Genomic DNA, 18,793 nt, shown 5'->3' on the forward strand with positions numbered 1-18,793 from the left:
TTGCACATGCAGAGGAGTTATGAAACCCTCATGACAGAGTTTCCATTCAGGAGCAGTGTAAAGTCTGGTGCAGCCAGTAAGTTCTGCTAATTTAATAAAAGCCCAAACCTAAAATAACACAGTTTAGTTGCTTTCATGCAGTCTTTGCTGTTGTCTTAATGACTTATTAATGAGTAGTCCTCTATCTAGGGAAAGTTCCAATGACTTGGTGGTTCCATCTGTTAAAATCTGAGGATTTACAGCTTTTCTCTGTCCTTTGTTGTCCTCTTTTGTTTCATTTCTGCTCTTAAAGTGTCAAAAATGGCGAAGCAAAGACCTCATAGCTTTGAGTTTCTCTATTTTTTTTCCAGCTGTTGAGCCAACCTGCAGTCATTACCTCATAATCTGTCAATTTTTCATCGACAAGTTGATATTATGGAAATGGACACAGATGGTCTCAGTGGAGTGATACGTACACACTGAGAATATGGCAAATAAAAACATGCTGGAAGCTAATAACCGAGACTGTGAAAACAGAGCTGATGTTTCCGTCATGCAGAGCAGCAGCTGGAGCAGAGACATCTCTGGCTTTGAGGCACTTAAGGAGACAGTCTGTTACTGTACACGTTGTTAGTAACTGCACTGTTGGGATAGTGGTTGCTGGGACACTGACACATAGCTCTTTGTGTTATTTTTTGTGTTTTTGTATTATCTGAAAACCCCAAATTTGTAGATTCTTCACACTAATCCAAGACCTTTTACAAGGTCTTAAAGTTTACCATTCCAAGTGTGCGTTGTTGCCGTTAATGCAACTTGTGAATCTTTTCCACACCCTCATTCACATCTTTTTCTCAGTCTGCTTTTTGCTTCCTTTTTTTCCTCTCAGACCAGATTGTCCTATCTCCTTCTCCCTTTTGTATATCTCTTCTTGCATAACAGGTGGAGGCCAAGTGCAACACTCTGTACTGTCTAAACCCTGCAGAGTAGTTTGCCCAGACATTAGAATTGAGTGTTAAGGCTGATCCAGCTCTTTACATAATGTCTTTCCACTTTCAAATGAGTACTCCTGAAAAGGCTCATAGGTTGCTTTAACCACAACACTTCAGACAATCTGTAGACAAGAGGAATTTGAAGTTAAAATAACAAGCCAATGAGCTTGACCTGGTTCTGACCTGACAAATGATGCTAACAGCTGCTGAGTGTTCTCGGTTGTTGTAGGACACTGGGGTCAAGGATTGGGGTCATTTCCTCCTCAGGATGAACCTGGACCATATTTTGACCCAGTTTAGCAACCAATGCATTTTTGACACAGTTGGGATGCAAAAACTCTCAGTTCTGATATTTGCTCGGAGGTCTTTTTAGCCCACAGGGGTAAGGTAATGTCTTTGGTGATGAGGAGTAATAGCTGTGGTGTCCTTCACTGTACTTCTGAAGACATCAGATGGTAGTTGAACCGAATAATTCAAAAAACAGTGCACTAGAAGAAAGCAGATCTGCAGTGGCTAAGAGTTCTCTTTATTTTTAAGGTAAAATATGACTTTTCTTTTCATGAAAACTGTGTTTAATGCAGCCATTGAAACGTATATCATGAGTTAGGTTAATGCAAATAATGTAAAGTTTTACCAATCTCCTTCTTGCTCGCATCACATTTTTACTTGCTGTTGTCTCATTCTTTCATTGCAATATCAATTCCTGTACCTCTAGGGAAAGAAGCACAGACATGGCTAAAGGTACATAGAACTGTACAATGTATATAATGGACTTTAACAAAGTCATTAAGCCATTAAAGAAACCAAAATTAAAGCTACATTTCTCTAATTTCTTATTTAACAAAAATGGAAAAAATCTGGAATCAAGATGGGCAACATTTTCCCAGTTGTCCATAGGTGTCACCGATACTAGAAAACAGATGTGTGTGACTCTACATACTATATATATATTTTACTATTTTCAGAAAAAACTAGGCTTTTTTCACACTACTAATGCACTTCGGTTCTATCATATACATTGCCATCACCATGCCGAATGTATCTTCCAACAATATGCAAACTCTTTGGTCTTTTTATGTAGTTTGTCAGCAATGCTACACCTATTTTCTTCCTTAATTATGTTTTGTTTTGCTCCTGATGAAATATTACAACTTTAAATGTAGTTTTAGTTATATGGTTACATGCTTCAAGGACTGTTAAAAGCTGAAAATCTGATGATTCTTTCAGTTTTTACAATTTTTGTTGTTTTTTAAAAAGAGAGGGTTAACAGCATCGCCAGGTATCTCTCACGAAAACCCAGTGAGCTTTACAGGCCTGTAACATCAACAGTTCCTCACTCGGCCTTGGAGAAGACAAAGTAAAACCTCTGCAAAGGGGTGTGGGTGGGAGGATTACCAAAACTGAACAGAAAAGAGGTCAGAGTAAGTACAGGTTGAAATCACAAGGGCTTTATAACTCAACATCGGATTTATAGTAAACACGAGAGTATTGGTGAGGTAGGGCTCACGGTGACAAGGCCTGGCTCACAGTGGGTGTTTCAGTTCATCCTCAATGTGTTGGATGATGCTGATTCTCTGGGGAGACTTTTTATGCCAGACTTGGAGAATTATTCTTTGGGGAAACAAAGCAAACAAAAATAAAATACACTAAATGTCTTTGCAACCTGCAACCCAAAGGATTCCTTAACTGGATTTAAGGGCCTTGTCCTCAAATATACAGCCTCATACCAAAGATTTGTGGTTTCTTCATATCCGTCCTCTACAAGTTGCATTCTCTTAGCATCTTGGCAAGTATTTTTTAAAATATACTGCATCAACATATTTGGTAGATACATATACTTTTCAGATGTTCCCAGTGAACACAATATCGTCTTTTGCTCTTGTTTGACTCACAGTAAAATTTTATGAGCACTACTTAGGGAAACTGTCTTCTTTATGATCTATGAATAGAGTGGATCTGTCTACTGAACAAACATAATTTGATACTTGAAGTAAGTAGTTTGCACTCAGGTCCTCCAGGTTATTCTCATCTGGGTCAGCCAGGCCGGTCAGGACTCTTAAAACAGTGACAGTGAACGGGCGCTGTTGGATGCAGCCACGTTTAACTCAATGAATGGACTGGGCTGCGAGTAGATTGGCCCGAGGCCCATTTCTTCAAACTGTAGCAAGCAACTCGCACTGCAGAGCCAGAGCAGATGGTATCACTCAGACCTCCCCCCTTCCACCCGTCCTCTGCAGGAACAGTTTGGATAAGCTACACGAGTATCTCCTATGTGATGAATACAAACATGCCAAACCTTCGCCTGACTGCAAAAGGCCTTGGCGTTCACCGCTGCAAAAGTAAGGACAAGAGATCCGAAGGGATTTCTTTATGGCTTGAGGAGCTGATATGGATGAAGATGAAAAGGTCACCAGGCCATCGCAGATGTCGTTCCTTCAGTTGCACCTCAGCACATTTGTGGAGTTTATAGGTTGCCCGTCTGAATCACTTTCTTTCTTCACAGTGAGCATTTTACCCTTCACTGTCTCCACTTTTTTCTTTCCTGACAGGAGCCATGACCAACCAAGTCTAAAGGTTTCACTCTTTAGCTGATTAAGTTGGAAAGAACCTTTATACCTTCTTCTATTTAGCTTCCTTTAACTCATGATTGATTGTCTCCACCTTGTTCATTCACATTATTGCCTTCCCTCATTCTTATTCTCTCCTTCTCTCTCATCCATCCTGGTGCTCATTCATCATTCATTTCAACTGAGAAATGTCCAATTCATCATCCTTCCTACCTTTCTCTTGATGAAGTCAGAAAGAGACTTTCCAGCGTCTCTCCACTGGACATTGTGGCGGCAAGCTGCCAAAAATGGGTCGTGTTTTTTTAGCTAGCCCATCATTCTTCTGACACTTTGGTCAGAGAGCAGTTTCTACAGCTGGTTAAACACAGCTTGGGGTAAGCCGAAACAACGTGCCGTTTACACGGAGCCTCATGACATCTGAACCCCATAGACATCCGCCTTAAACATCACACTGTAGCTGCTTTAATTAACTTGAAGGCAGAGTAAGAGAAGGTCCTTCAAGAAGTTTTGGGCACTTGATCTTCACAGATCCAAATTATACTGAATGTTAAAGCAACGACTTCAATCTACAGGAATTAGAACACAAAACTCTATTGTGGAATCAAAGCTGCTTTAAATACTGCAGATTTTTTTTCCTGTTTCCCACTTTAATGTAACTTCTGTGAGTAGAAGTGTGACTAGATTCCATTCTTTGTTATTTAAATTATAATATTGTGATCAGTTATTTTATTTAGAGAATTTCAGTGTTGGTATTCCTGTGCAAACTGGAATATATCACTCCACCTATTGAGGATTTTTCATTTTTTTGAGGTTTTCTTAAATAAGCAAACTCGAAATTTGGCACGATGACTTTTTCGGGAACACGACTCCTCTCATAGCTGTTTTTGGCTTGTTTAATCAGACAAATATGTAGTGAATGTAACTCCAGTGAATGGTACTGAAAATGTTTCTTGCATGCTCTGTCTTCTGAAAGCTGAGTAAGCACATTAGGTAGCATGTAGCTGAACTGCAGTGATGCAGAATTGTATTTACCTGCACATTTAAACAGCCAGGAAGACATTTTTCCATTGCATTCCTGCTCTTGTTCTTGTAAATAACTAAAAACATGCTTCTCAAAACTGCGTGCAACTCAAATGTTCTACTAAAGCGCGACCTCAAGGGGCTTTAAGTTAATAATTAAGAAAAACTACATCAAATATTTCACTTTACAAAGGTGATACTGTTCTCTTGCTGATGCTGGTACCCCATATCAAGATGGAATATATTTCTGAAGGAGCAGGGAGCTGGCGGCAGTGAACGCAACTTTGTTTTGAGTGAGACAGACAGGAGAAGTACTTGGCACCACTAACCTAACCGACTAAACTATTTGGCCTCTGGCTCCGTTCTGCTTTGGACCTGCCAGCATGTACGGTCATGGAGCAAAAAGACCCTTATCAGTGACCCGGCTCTGTCCAGTCTCTGGGCTTATATGGGCACACTCCAGAGCTTTTAATCACTGGCCCCGACTCCGACTAAAACATCTTTAAATCTTAAAGGACGGTATGAATTCATGTATTAGGGAGCCAAAAAGATTTCACACTATCATGTTGAGCAGTTTAACTTCCTTGTAGAAGCAGTTCTTTGAGTGTAACTTGGCATGAGAGGAGCATGAAAGTAATGACAAACAGGATACTGCCAAGTTTGCACCAAAGAAATGTAAAAATACACGATAAGCTCTTTGTTCCCTGACCTGCTGTGACCACCTCTTCTCATGGGTGCTACAATTACAGAGTTTTCATTAGGAAGTCGTTATATGCTCCCTTTTCCACGGTCTGCTGGAGTCCTACTGAGACCTGTAACCCCTGAAACCTACAGCAGTGCTACCACGAAACCCCACTTTTACATCAGCCAGCAGCAGAACTTCCATTGGTTTTCATGGATGAAAGATGGTTAAGGTATGAAACTACAGCTACCTTATGGACACAAAATGAAAAATTCAGCTTTTAAACTAATATCATACCCTTTAAGTCAGTAATTTTTGTTCCCTGTACATATTTAATGCATCAGTTGCTCGCTACATATTCTCCACATTCACTGTTTTATTTCACTTTACTTCTGTAAACTGTTGGTGTTTTACAGGCGAGAAAGTTGATCAAAGAGCAGATTTGCACCCGAAGTCAGGGTATTTCAGAAAGAGCTTTCCACTGTATACATTATCATATATTAAGTGGACGCTAGCCTGTAAAGACCACCGGCTGAGAAGAAGCTGGTCGCCTCGCTGAGAAACGGTAAACCCTGCTACCCCAAGATGAATGTTGGATGAAACACAAGAATGCGCTCGGCTTACCGCTCAGCCCCTTTTACCCTGATCCAGACCTCACTTTACCTGTCACACATAACGCTCCCGTTGTGTGTCCATGTGTGCACTGCAGTGTGAGAGCTATAGAATGAGGGACCTTTTCAAAACTGCAATAGGCAAGATTTCTATGTAGTAATACATCGATCGTGGCAGCTTGAATCTTTTATGGTCTCCGTTGGCTGTATTTCCCCATCTAAAATTAAATCTTGGTATAGGATTTTGCCACTGGCAGAAAATCTTCTCAGCACACAAATAGTGGCAAATTGAGCCTTAAGAGCATAGTGCAGAGAACTCTGAACTCTCCAAATAGTGCCTGAATCCCTAAATCCACCACCACCAGCCATCAGAAAGAAGGCAGCAATACCAACTTAGTCACTAATTCCTTAATCCTACTTAAGCAGGAGCAAAGCATACTGAATATGTGATTACTCAACAGTGAGAGTTACCCAAATTACCCCGATGTCCTTGTCCCCAGGCATGTCTTTCTGCTCTTCTTGAGGGATCCCAAGGTATTTCCAGGCCAGATGGCATATACAATTACCCCCATTGTGTTCTGGGTCGGCCCTGTGAACTTGGAGGTGTCCAGATTCCCTTCATAGGAAGACTATCAGGAGTCATTCTGATCACATGCTTGAACCACTTTAACTTGCTCCTTTTTTAAAAAATTTTAGCCACTTGAGTCTGTTATCTATTGTTTCATCATGGTATAACTGGCAGTTGAGGATTTCGTAGATAGTTGGGTAAACTGAGAACTTCATCTTCATTCCTTTCGGTCACAGATATACCCTTTAAACACCTGCATCACTCCAGACAGTGCACCTGCTGTAGTTGCTTGTTTAAAAAAAAAAAAAAAAACTCTTGTGCAACTTAAGCCCCTTTCAGACATCAATCCTTTCTGTTAATCTGATTGCAACTGAATGTGTCGGCTTCATGTCTGAATGCGCAACCTGGCTTCTTTTCTACTGTAAAAGATGCAGCGGTAACATTTCCATATCAGTTTTAACAAGGCACAAGTCGGAATTGCACCCTGTCACATTAACAGACGAACATGGACAAGAAACAGTACTTCTATTACTACTAGCAGTAAGTGTGTGAAGGGATTAAGGAAAGTTTTTTTTCACCAATATTTGTCCCACAATTTCAGTCTTTCCCTACCTGCATTATCAGATAGTCTCATTGTGTACTTTTCTTCACATCGGACAGGTGAGCTGTCTCACAGAGTTACAGTTCAGTTTGCTGCTTCCAGTTGTTTTTTAGCAGGCTTTCCTCTGAGTTTATTAAAGACCTGCAGCATCAGGCAGCAGCAGGATCCATATAAGCATCCCCATAACGAGAGAGTTGCATGCATGTACACACAAAGCAACAGCAGTAATGTCAAATATTAGTTGGAATTGCAAATTATCCCTAAAATTGAGACAGGATTGGTCAAGATCTAACAGCAAGTAATGCTTTTTCTGTTTGTAAAGCAGTAGTTAGATTATTATCACACATGGACACAATTTCAGTATTTAAGAAATCAAAAATAAAGTAGTGTGGGTTTTTTTTGGACACTTGAATAAACTGCTGTGAGTTTTGATTCAGTCTTTTGTGTGTCTATGTATTATTATACATTACACATAGAAAGTATTGCATGTGTACCAGCACTGTGGTATTTATGTGTGAATGAAACTATGAGGAATATTTATGAAAAAGTGACCTAGAGTACATCTAAATGACAGAATGCCGTCATTTAAATGAAACGATGAAGCCAGCAACGGGTCACATTGTATGTCTGAAATGGGCTTTATACTTTTTTTGCATTTAGCACCAGCTGTTCCTCCCAACTTGCAGCAGCAAATCCATTGTTTTCTGATCCCAGCTGCTTCATCTAGTGCAGAATTGAGGGCAACAAAACTCTCGCAAAAAGTGCATACATTGCTGAAGTCACCAAACTGGACGCTCTTCAACTACTTCAAGAAAAATCAGTCAGAGTGTGCAACAAGGCACACAACCTCTGCAGTAATCAGTCCCGTCTCCTCACATCTGGGGTTTTTTGTTGGTGATTGCAACACTGCAGCTGGCATCAATAAGGATGAGACAGTGTGCACTACCTCGTTTAGCTGTGGTGGGTACAGCAAGTCATTTGTTGGATCAGAAACTGCCATATCTGGAGCTGGGTAAGTTTCACTTGTTCAATAGCAACGCAAAGAGGCGTGTCTGTTTGCGCCACAACTGCAGTGTGATGTTTCTACTTAATTTTATTTGACAAATTGTGACAAGTTGAGCGCATTCAAAAGAGTTGTCTTTCTGTGCAGTGTGGATGTTTCTGCACTGTTAAGTACATGCATGGACTAGAAAACTATGGCATTGTCGTCATCACTGCACATTTTAACTTGTTACAATAGCAAAACATAAATATCTGTTGGTCCTCTAGGAAAGCTTACTTGATAAACTTGAGGTCAATGAAATGCCTTGTTTTAGTCTTCTGAAATCTTGAGTTTTGATTTCGCTAACCACACAAATCTGTATTACTCAGTCTGCACCAAAGCCACTAAACATGAGCTCCACATCCAACTTATCATTTCCTCCCTGCGGGATCATGTAAAGTTTTGCTACTGTGGAATTTCCCCCCAAACATCTAATGCTCAGGATTCGTTTCCCTTTACCAGATGAGCTAATTGCATTTTTCTTTCCACCCATGGATGGCAACAAATAGCTCATGCCTGAAGAATCAGACCCACAGCACAATCCAGAAATTTTTACTTTAGTTTGTTGAGCGATGCTATTGAGCTGAGAGCATCATTGAAGAGATTTATTACTAAATCCAACACACAGGATTTGGATGTGATTGGTGCTGATGTTGTGGGTAATTGCAAATTCACATTAGCAGGATTGCTCTTTCCTCAGCAGTTTGTATCATTACTGTGGCTCATGTTCCCAGCAGCTGCACTGTGAGTGATTTGTTTATATAACCAAGCGTTGACAATGAAAGTTCAGCACACCTACTCAGTATGAACTGATAAATGTGGCATGCAACAATGGAAACAGACTCTCGTGAAACATGAATTTAAAAACAATTCTGTCATTTTCAAAATTTTCAAAAGTTTGAACACGAGAACATTCTCATGGCCTGTCTGGCTCCATTAATTAAACCCTGCATGTTTTCTTTGCTGCCGTCGGCCAGATAAGAATCGTCAAATGGAGATGGCTTAATAAGAGAAATGAGGGGGCAGAGATTTATTCAAATGTGTTAAACTACCAGTGTGGATACCAGGATTTATCCAGATTCCCGCAAACCATCTGGTTCATCTTACAAGCTGCTGAAATTTAAATGGCTGTAAAAGCTGTTTGCAGTTTATGGGACAATCAGCTGTGCTGTTGATGTCCTGTTGCAGGGCTATTAGAGCATGAACTCATGTTGGCTTTACTGTGGAAAACGTCCCTCTACCTTGGGAAATTCTGGAGCCAACTGTTCGTCATAGGTCATCAGTATGAAAAAACTTTAAACACTGTCTTTTCTTAATACTCTGTATGTTAAGATCTCGTGTCTTTTGCAAAGGTTTCCCAGAGGTTACTTTCAAGGAACCTTCTACCATCTCTTTATATAAAGTTCGTTTACTGACCAGCCTGACATTTTTGGGGTTTTAACCAAACTGAGAACAGCCTCTCCTCTTATGCTTGTGCTGGACATTAAAGCTGCACAAGGTAACGTCCCACTCTGGAAACCCGACATTGCAGCTCCAGATATCTGTTTGCATTCCTGAGCATATGAAGGACTCCATTGTAACCATGCTTCTATCTAGGGTGCATTTACCATGCTCTGTTGCTGTCCTAGTTTTTGATTTATACTTGAAGTGTCAGTGCCACTAAAATACAACAAATACAGGTCACTGACCCCGAAAATGTGGCTTTTTTCCCACTGCTTTAACGATGAGTATCCATTCACTCATGTTATAGAGAAATGGAGGCAGTAATGGCCATACTGTGTCAAAATGGACAAATTCAAACCTCTCCAAAGCTGTTGCCAGTATGGCTAAAAAACACTTCAATGCCTCATTGCCATTTTCACTGTTTTTGATCTGACCCATTCTTGTACATCTCTAACACGTGGTGGGAATTTCTTTAAATGTTGTTGAAAATTGGATTGAACTGATTAGATTTAGATATTAAAATCATTGAACGTCAAGGGTAATTTAAATGCTGATAGTAGCCAAATCTCAAAAATAAGTGAGTGAGCAAGTCTGTTGTGGACAGACTGATGTAAATTGCAGCTTGACTGTCAGTAATTCCTGTTTTTCCCCCATTACTTTGGTGCATCCAGCCTTTAACCAGTAAGAGGCTTTTTTCCCATACAAATCATAATCTTCAGAGTCTTGTCTCCATGTGTGGCTCATATGATTCACTTGCTGCTGTAAGGTGCTTGCAACACCATGCAATCTGTCCTCCCTCTGGCATCAATAAATGGATGCAATATCAACCACAAGCTGCCTGTTTTGGATGAAACTTCTCGTATAAACTGCATCAAATTGAACAAATCTGGTAGCTTGCTGACTATAAAACATTCTTTTTGTATTACATTGTCTGTTTGTGTGCACATTGGCCTCTGATGTGAGCATGACTATCACATTCTCAACATGCAGAAAAGTCTCATAGGCAGGTGTTACCTCATTCTTGAGATATATGAATCTTTTTTCCTTGAGCACGATAGCTACATTCCCATGATAAAGTTACCGCATTCTGTCATTCTTTGGGTCTTCCTCACTTATTTAAGTGAATTTTAAAATACACTTGCTGCTCTGTATACATCTAGGAGATTGGAAAGATTGGAAAAATAAATAATTTGAGGGTGAAAATTAGATTTACTCGTATCAGAGGAAGGATTTGTCATCTTTCTAAGAGATACAAATGATTTTATTTTTATTTGTTGTAAGAAATGCGTGCTGTATCATAGTCAAATACAATTATTGGAGCACATGGGAGTCTGCTTCTTTTTGTAGCTTAATCTCTCCTCTCGAACATCCAGACAAGAGGGAAAAAAAAGTGTCTTTGGTTTCTGCAACACCCTGAACAAGATCCATTCATCACTTACCTCTCCTGTGCTTTTAACTAATAATGCTGCAGACACGGCACTTTAGCTCGGCGCTAACAGAGCAGCTTTGTACTAAACGGGGGGCCTGCAGCCTCACCTGGTCTCATACATGCACGTATGCACTCACTACTTAAATACGCCGGCTGTGTGGTCTTTAGCAATTTACCCAGAACTTCCTGCTTCTCACAACAACGCACGGCTGACATCACTTCTGCTCTGTCAATCAACCACTGGGAGCCTTTGGCATGAACGGACTTTGGAGGTGTCTACCTGAAGGAAAGTCAGGAGGCCCTTTATTTGAAAAAGAATTAGCCCATGGAGGTAGAGTGGAACAGAACAGAAGGGAAATTGTTGTTTAACATTTGTGCCATCACACAGATCGGGTGATCTGCTCTAAACCTCTTACTTTAACAGATGTACTCATTCCCCTGCATGTTAACTTTAACAATACTACTAAAACTTTCCAAGTCATACATATAATTGATTCCCTACCATCTAAACTGGATTCAATCAGCATTCGTATTAATAAGTTACTGGCTTCATGTTTTCATCAAGCAGGTTGTTGCCTGGTAATACAATTGTTAGCAGCTGCATTTCCATCATTTAGATGAAACTCAGACATTCGGTATTTCAAAATCTGCTGGCCGAAGTAACCTTTTATCCCAATAAATGATCAAATTTTCTTTATCATTATTTAGATCTTTCTTTTCAAATCTGTCTTTTTGTTGTGATTAACTGAGCTTTTCAGTATGACTCAGAAATCAATCTAGCTGAAAGATGCTTGGGAACAAGCAGGTTTTAGATGTTTTAAATGATTTCACAGCAGGATCTGGCCTGGGAAATAGCATTTTGTGAGACGTGCTGTAACTACAGCCACAGAGAATTTGTGGTGTGACAGCAAGGTTTTGCATCTTTAAACATTTGCATAAGATGTGAGTCATTTTGTCTGGATTTTCTTCATGTCAATACTTGTAGTGAGTGTGTATGTCCATATAGATGTTTCTGGTAAGAAAAGTTGCATATTCCTATCATAAATTCTGTAGTGATTTCATGGTTTGATTAGATTCCAGAGCCCTTCATCAGTTGTGACATCTCATTACAAACCTCTGTGCTCTGACTGACAGTTGAGTGACTTTGGCCGGCACCGTTTAGGCCTGTCCAAATAATGCATCCATCATCTCCAGCTTATTATGATCCCCATTTCTTTCCAAGTCCAAGTAAAACACACAGGTTATATATCCAGTACAAGGTACATACTCATCAGACCTGCGACTGAGAAATGTATTTTGTCTGAAGAGGGGGTTATTATAATGTGACAAGGCCAGTGTCACAGTTGCTGTTAAGGCTGCACAATATATAGTATCAGTGACTATACAGCAGTCTGCAACGGTCAGATCGTAGAAAGTGCAATATGAGGTAAAGGCAAATTAACTCCAACACATCATGCTACAACTTTATTTGCTGCTTGATACAAAAGAAAACTCGCCTGTTCCTGTTTTCCATGACTAATCAGCAAGAAATTTACTCCGATTTAATTGTTCTTGGATTTACAAAGTTGTTTTTTTTCGATGTTATTGCCAAGACACAGTGTTTGTTGACATGCCGGTTCCACATGTGCACCACAGAATGAGCGAGAAATAAGGAGAGGAGCGCTAAAAAGGGAGATTCAGTCACAAAAAAATATGTAACATCAACTATATGGAAGTATTTTTGCTACTTTGCAACTACAGTGAAGTTGTTTGTCCATTTAAATCAGCACAACAAAGCTCTGTGTGACGAATGTAAAGTCAGATCTGAAGGCCATCCAAAGCAAGGATGCATTTGCAAGTATGAGAAAGGTTTCAAGTTCCTCTCTTCAGCTCTTTTAAAATGTATTTTTTAGTTTTGATGCAGATACACTTCTCTACAAAGCCAACCCAATCATTTGACAAATATTCTTTTCAAAAAGTTATTGTGAACTGTTGAAAATTCCTGTATTTTCTTTTTTTTAAAAATTTTTTTACATATTTCAGAACAACTAAATATTGGAATGCTCATTGATTCCAATATCATGCAGCCAAATTACCACAATTTGTTTAAAACACCCCAAAATTTCTCGAGTAACACTACATTTGCAATCACTTGTTGGATTGCATGTACTGTAGTGTATGAGAAATGGCAGTTTTTGTGTCTTTCATTAGGTTACATAAGGCTAAGTTCCAGCAGTTTTTATTGTGTCTGTCTGCATTTCCCCATCAGAAACACTCTCCAAACACACTGTTTAAGTAACAGCCCTATGGAGACACCAGTGGTTGGATCTTCTGTTCCTCATCTGGACAGAAAGCCGACATGCAAACACTCTAAACACACAGAACAAAGAGACACATCCTCATGCATCTACATTGTACTGAACATATCCTCTCTCACAGTCGTTTTCTTATGTAAGGACACTAGTTTTGTAATATACGACTACCTTGGAGTGTTGTAATTCATGCTTTTGCTCAATATGGTTTCATTTATGTCACATATACACATACATGCATACATATTTCTCAAGGCTATATAGCAACATGATTTGTCTGTCTCCTCGTTTACACTAAATCTAGTTGTCTAGGTGCTTTTGAAATTAAATGTATTGTCACCATGTGTTGCGGTAAAATTACATTATAAACTCATCCTTGCATTTTAAGCGCCCAACATATCCTCGTTTTACCAAGAAAAGGGAGTTCACCTTGCTAAAACCAGAGTTGTTCCTCAGTGATTCCAAAACTTCATCACCTGGCAGCATCTTCTCCTTTTATACACCTTGAAGTTATTATTTTGAGCACTAGCAAGAGGATGGACACTCCCGAGGCTTCATCTGCTCTCTTTCTCATGCCCTGTTCCAGTGCAGGTGGTGCTCAGACTGGGCCAAAGCCGATTAGTCTGCGAAGTTACACCCTGAACAGAATCGCTCGCAAGTTTCTCGCAGCTGACACCTTTTGGCGCTGGGATGTTTTCGCTGCTCTACTTTTAGCATTCGGTGTTAAGATATTCACGAGTCAGCAACAAAGCCAGATTCCTTCGACATCATCTGTTTGTCGATAAGAGACGTTGCGTGACACCGGATGAACAGCACTCCTTCGGTTCCCGTTGCATCATGAGAATTGGAGCTAATGCAGGGAGTTTATCCACGTTTCCATGGCGACGTGTCCAGCTGTTAAGTCTCTGACCCACTGGAGGAACATCTGCAGTGAAGTCACACTCGGGCAACGTGACAGGCTGAGCTGTGGGAATTCTGGCAAGACTTAAGCCCTGACAACACAGAGAAGATATAGAGCGAAATTTCGCGTCTAGAGTCAAGGAAGCCAACAGGCCAGTCATCAAATTCTGATTCCAGGATTTTTTTTGTTTGTTTTGCAATCAGTCAAAGAGTACATGGAAAATATCTCTTAATGCTTGTTTTAGCTTTCTTAAATTACACTATATCAGCTCAGTAATTAGTGCCTAAACCACAGACCTACTTCTTATTAAATTCCTCTGGGAAGAAATAAAATTAAACAACTCTATGTTAACAGTGAACATGCTTTTAGTTGTTTGTTGCATGTTTAATTTTCCTGATGCCTTCCAAAGAGTGTAATGCTGTGTCGTAATGAAGTATTTTACTGATAATTTTGCTGCTAAATCAGCCGCATCCATATTTTGGCTCTACTGGCTACTGTAGGACTATTTCCTCACAGTTTGGGATCTTTTATTGGAATTTCTTGAATTCTGGGCATGTTGTTTTCAGATTTAGTTGACTGTGGAGCAGCACAGCTTATTTATTCCAGTCTCAGCAGAAGAAGCTCTGAACTACAGTGCTGGGAAATTACAGTTTTCAGCTGCAGTGGCGGTTGCACAGCAGAACGGTGTGGGTTGCACTTCATTGTTGGTTTTTAATTGCCACAGTCTGTAGGGGCTTCAATCCAATTAATGCATGGGGGAACGAGCGTGCCTCTCATCCTGTGGGGAGGCTTACTGACCACACACACACTCCAGTATGCCCACACTGTACTTGTCTTAATGTTTGCACTCTCAGACGCTGTCTTTTTTTTTTTTTTTTTTTTTGCCTTTGTCGCTCTTTAGCGCACAGACACACACACGCCACGCGGTAAGTCTAATTTACAGGAGCTGCCACTGCACAGCGTGTGTGTATTAGTCGAGCCTAATGCCTTCCAGATGCCCAGCCTCTATACCCCGCTGCCCAAACGTCCCGAAAGAACAGACGATTGTTCCAGGGGTCTTCCCGCTAAAGAGAACCAGGTGTGGACGAGACTGTGCATGAGCTGCTGCGTGTCACAAAAGTAGTAAGAAAGATGTTGTGGGGATTCAGAAAAGCGAGCTGCACGCACATTCTGGCATGCACGAGAGCTTGTGTGTGACTGACAGAAACGAAGCGATTGTGCATTCAGCCGTGCACGCAGAATATGATGACATAAGCAGGGGGCATAAGACAATAAGACCAATGGAAGCTCCTTCTCAATCTCTTGGCAAACTTTATGGGGTGTTTCTGACATTGTGTCAAACTTATAAACGACTAAAGACAGAAGCGAGGAGATCAGCTTTCTTTTAAGTGTCCATAGAGAAGATGTGTGAAGGAACTCATGACCTACCTGGCGTCAGATATTGACTTCCATGGTTGCACAAAATTAACCCTCGTGTCGTCCTGCGGGTCAAAATAAAGTTTGAAAATGTGGGAAAAAATATATTTTCACAGTGAAACTTCTGATGTCCACATTTTCAACATTTTTGGGAAATCTTTGAACATTTTTTTGGTGGAAAAAAAGAAATGTTGAAAATGTTTCTTAAGAACATTCACATAAAAATCAACCAAAATCCAGCAAATTTTGCTGGATTTTGGTTGATTTTTTTTGTGAATGTTCTTAAAGAACATATTAGAAGTTTTACTGATATATATGTAATCACTTTAGATATTTTTAGGATTTTTTTGGAAGATTTTTACTAATTTTTTGAAAATATTTGCAAGAATTTTCTTGCCAAATTTGGGGGATTTTTTAAAAATGAAACTTTTAAGAGAAACTTTTAAGGAATTATTAGAACTTTCTTCCTGAAGGTTTTGCAAATTTTTGGAAATTTGGGGAATTTTTTTGCTGGATTTTTGTCAGACAAGGAAATCATATTTTTTGGTGCCCATAAATGAGGACAACAGGAGGGTTAAGAAATTTCATTTATGTTCAGTGTAATTAGAAGATGACATAAGATGAGTGCAACACCCACACTGTCTGGGCTGTGGAATGCTTTAATATCTGGAGCGACCTTTCTGTCCTGACCCACAACTGGATTAACCCACCAGGGGGCCCAAGAGCAAAAATGAGCTATAGGCTAGCATTGGCCCCCAGCTCTCTATGAACTGTGTTTGCTGTCATCTTCAAGTACCCATCTAACTCAGAGCACACAGCACACTGCACATGACAGCTTCATTATTCTGTCTAGAACTACAGTAGGTACCAACCTTTTAGACCTGTACTAGCTCATATAGTAGTAATAATAATATCTTTGAATGTTTTGGTTTATGTGGCTGTTTGTATTCTGGTTGTTCGTAGTGAAATGCTGTGACCTTGAATATGTACAGTATTTTCTTCACAGGTCTCTCGTTCTTTATCTCTGTGCAAAATAGATCACATAACACAATGTTTAAATTAAGAACTTTGACTTTTTGTAACTTTGACTAAAAACCATGAGGTAAAATTAAGGTACTAGGTCAAAATTAGTAAAAATGTAACTTACTGTTAATACTACTGTAATTGGCTGCAGTATCTTAGTTGCCACCAGGTGAAGCCTCTTACTGTTTGATACTGTAGTGACCTGGCAATTCTATGTTGGCCAGCAGAGAGCATTGTGGGAGTTTAGCTAGTAAGCAGCCACCATGAGAAAGTCGTCTGTGTTGCTCGATGCCTACCAGCCAACGGTTTTCTTTTGTCATTTTGTGTAACCATTTAATCTGTTACTGATTAGGATAACAGGTTACCACTCAAGAAATTTCAAGAAATTTGTTTAAACTTTGCATCTCTAATTTAAAATTTTGTATTTTAGTGTTGCGCATTTTGCATAATTTTCAACTAGTCATTGTGCTTATAACTAACCGACGTTTAGTAAATTCAGGCCTCTTAAAGACCCTCTTTCTCTGACCTCTTCGCAATTCAACCAGTACAAGGAAGTGCCACAGTGTGGTTTGAAAAAAAGTCCCAGAGGAACAGTTCATCTTTTAGAAAGTAAAGGATTTTCAGTTATCTTGACATAGATGAAAGAGAGATCTGGCTATAGGCACTGTTAGATTTGTCATACATCATTATTACACTAGTTACCGTGACTGACATAAGAAACTTCTAGTACTAATGGACAACAAATGCATGAAACTCCAGCTTCCACACCAATTTCACTGTTGACTCCATGCTGCTTTCATATGGAAGCAGTCACTTTTCTTGTAACTCTTTGTTTGAATTTTTCAGGCCAATTTATTTTTACTGGGTAAAAGGTGTCAGAAGGCCAATGATGAACTCGGATTCACTTCATTGGATGTAAGATGTATTTTCTTTTACCCTCCACTAATATGATTTCCACCTCTGTGTTTGTTTTGTGCAGATGCTCGTTCTCAGGGAGCCTTGGACCTCACAGAGCTGATCGGTGTTCCCCTTCCTCCATCTGTCTCCTTTGTTACGGGATTTGAGGGTTACCCCGCTTACAGCTTCGGCCCGGACGCTAACGTCGGACGCCTCACAAAGTCATTCATCCCCGACCCATTCTATCATGACTTCGCCATCACGGTCACGGCTAAACCAACCACACGGCGTGGTGGAATGTTGTTCGCCATCACGGATGCCTATCAGAAAGTGAGACAATGCCATTATATTTACCTCTTATCTTTTATTATTTTTATTATATACACTACTGTTCAAAAATTTGGGGTCACCCAGGCAATTTCATGTTTTCCATGAAAACTCACATTTTTATTCATGTGCTAAAATAATTGCACAAGGGTTTTCTAATCATCAATTAGCCTTTCAACACCATTAGCTAACACAATGTAGCATTAGAACACAGGAGTGATGGTTGCTGGAAATGTTCCTCTATATCCCTATGGAGATATTCCATTAAAAATCAGCTGCTTCCAGCTAGAATAGTCATTTACCACATTAACAATGTCTAGACTGTATTTCTGATTAACTGAATGTTATCTTCATTGAAATAAATGCTTTTCTATCAAAAATAAGGACATTTCTAAGTGACCCAAACGTTTGAACATCCATCCATCCATCCATCCGTCTATCCATCCATCCATCCATCCATCCATCCATCCATCCATCCATCCATCCATCCATCCATCCATCCATCCATCCATCCATCCATCCATCCATCCATCCGTGTTTGATTCCTTTCTGCCATAGGTAAACACAAGAAAATTTAAATTTTTCTACTTGTCTTGACTGTGTTTTTTAGATCGTACAGTTAGGTATAGCATTGTCCGAAGTGGAGGATGGTTCCCAAAGAGTGGTGTTGTACTACACCGACCCAGAAACAAGAGGTGGGACCCAAGAAGCAGCTTCGTTCAAAATGGGAGACCTGACAGGAAGATGGGCGAGGTTTACGCTGACTGTACAGGGTGCAGAGGTGAGTGTGATGTGTTCAGTTTGTTTGGGTGAAGACACTGTGAAGGCTTTTCAACAACTAATAATCATTGTGAATTACTATAATGAGACATACTTGACTGGATCTTCAGATTTTGATTGTGAATTTAATTTTTTTTTTTTTTTAATAGGATTTTGCCTATAATCAGCTGGACTGCGTTGTAATGTGTAAAAGAGTAATTTTTTCCAATTACACTACAATGAAAGTT

General features: G+C 39.8%; 1 protein-coding gene across 2 annotated transcripts in view; it reads left to right on the forward strand.

Moving 5' to 3' along the window:
- LOC111566845 (collagen alpha-1(XVIII) chain-like) overlaps nt 1-18,793 on the forward strand; it is a 70,740-nt gene that overhangs the window by 21,107 nt on the left and 30,840 nt on the right. For both annotated transcript variants that reach the window (XM_035946980.2, XM_035946981.2), the window contains exons 3-4: nt 17,542-17,789; nt 18,397-18,567. In XM_035946980.2, the coding sequence (XP_035802873.2) occupies nt 17,542-17,789; nt 18,397-18,567 (419 nt within the window). The remainder of the gene's footprint in view (nt 1-17,541; nt 17,790-18,396; nt 18,568-18,793) is intronic.

Source organism: Amphiprion ocellaris, chromosome 22 (genome assembly GCF_022539595.1).
Source record: "Amphiprion ocellaris isolate individual 3 ecotype Okinawa chromosome 22, ASM2253959v1, whole genome shotgun sequence".
Classification (NCBI taxonomy): Eukaryota; Metazoa; Chordata; class Actinopteri; family Pomacentridae; genus Amphiprion; species Amphiprion ocellaris.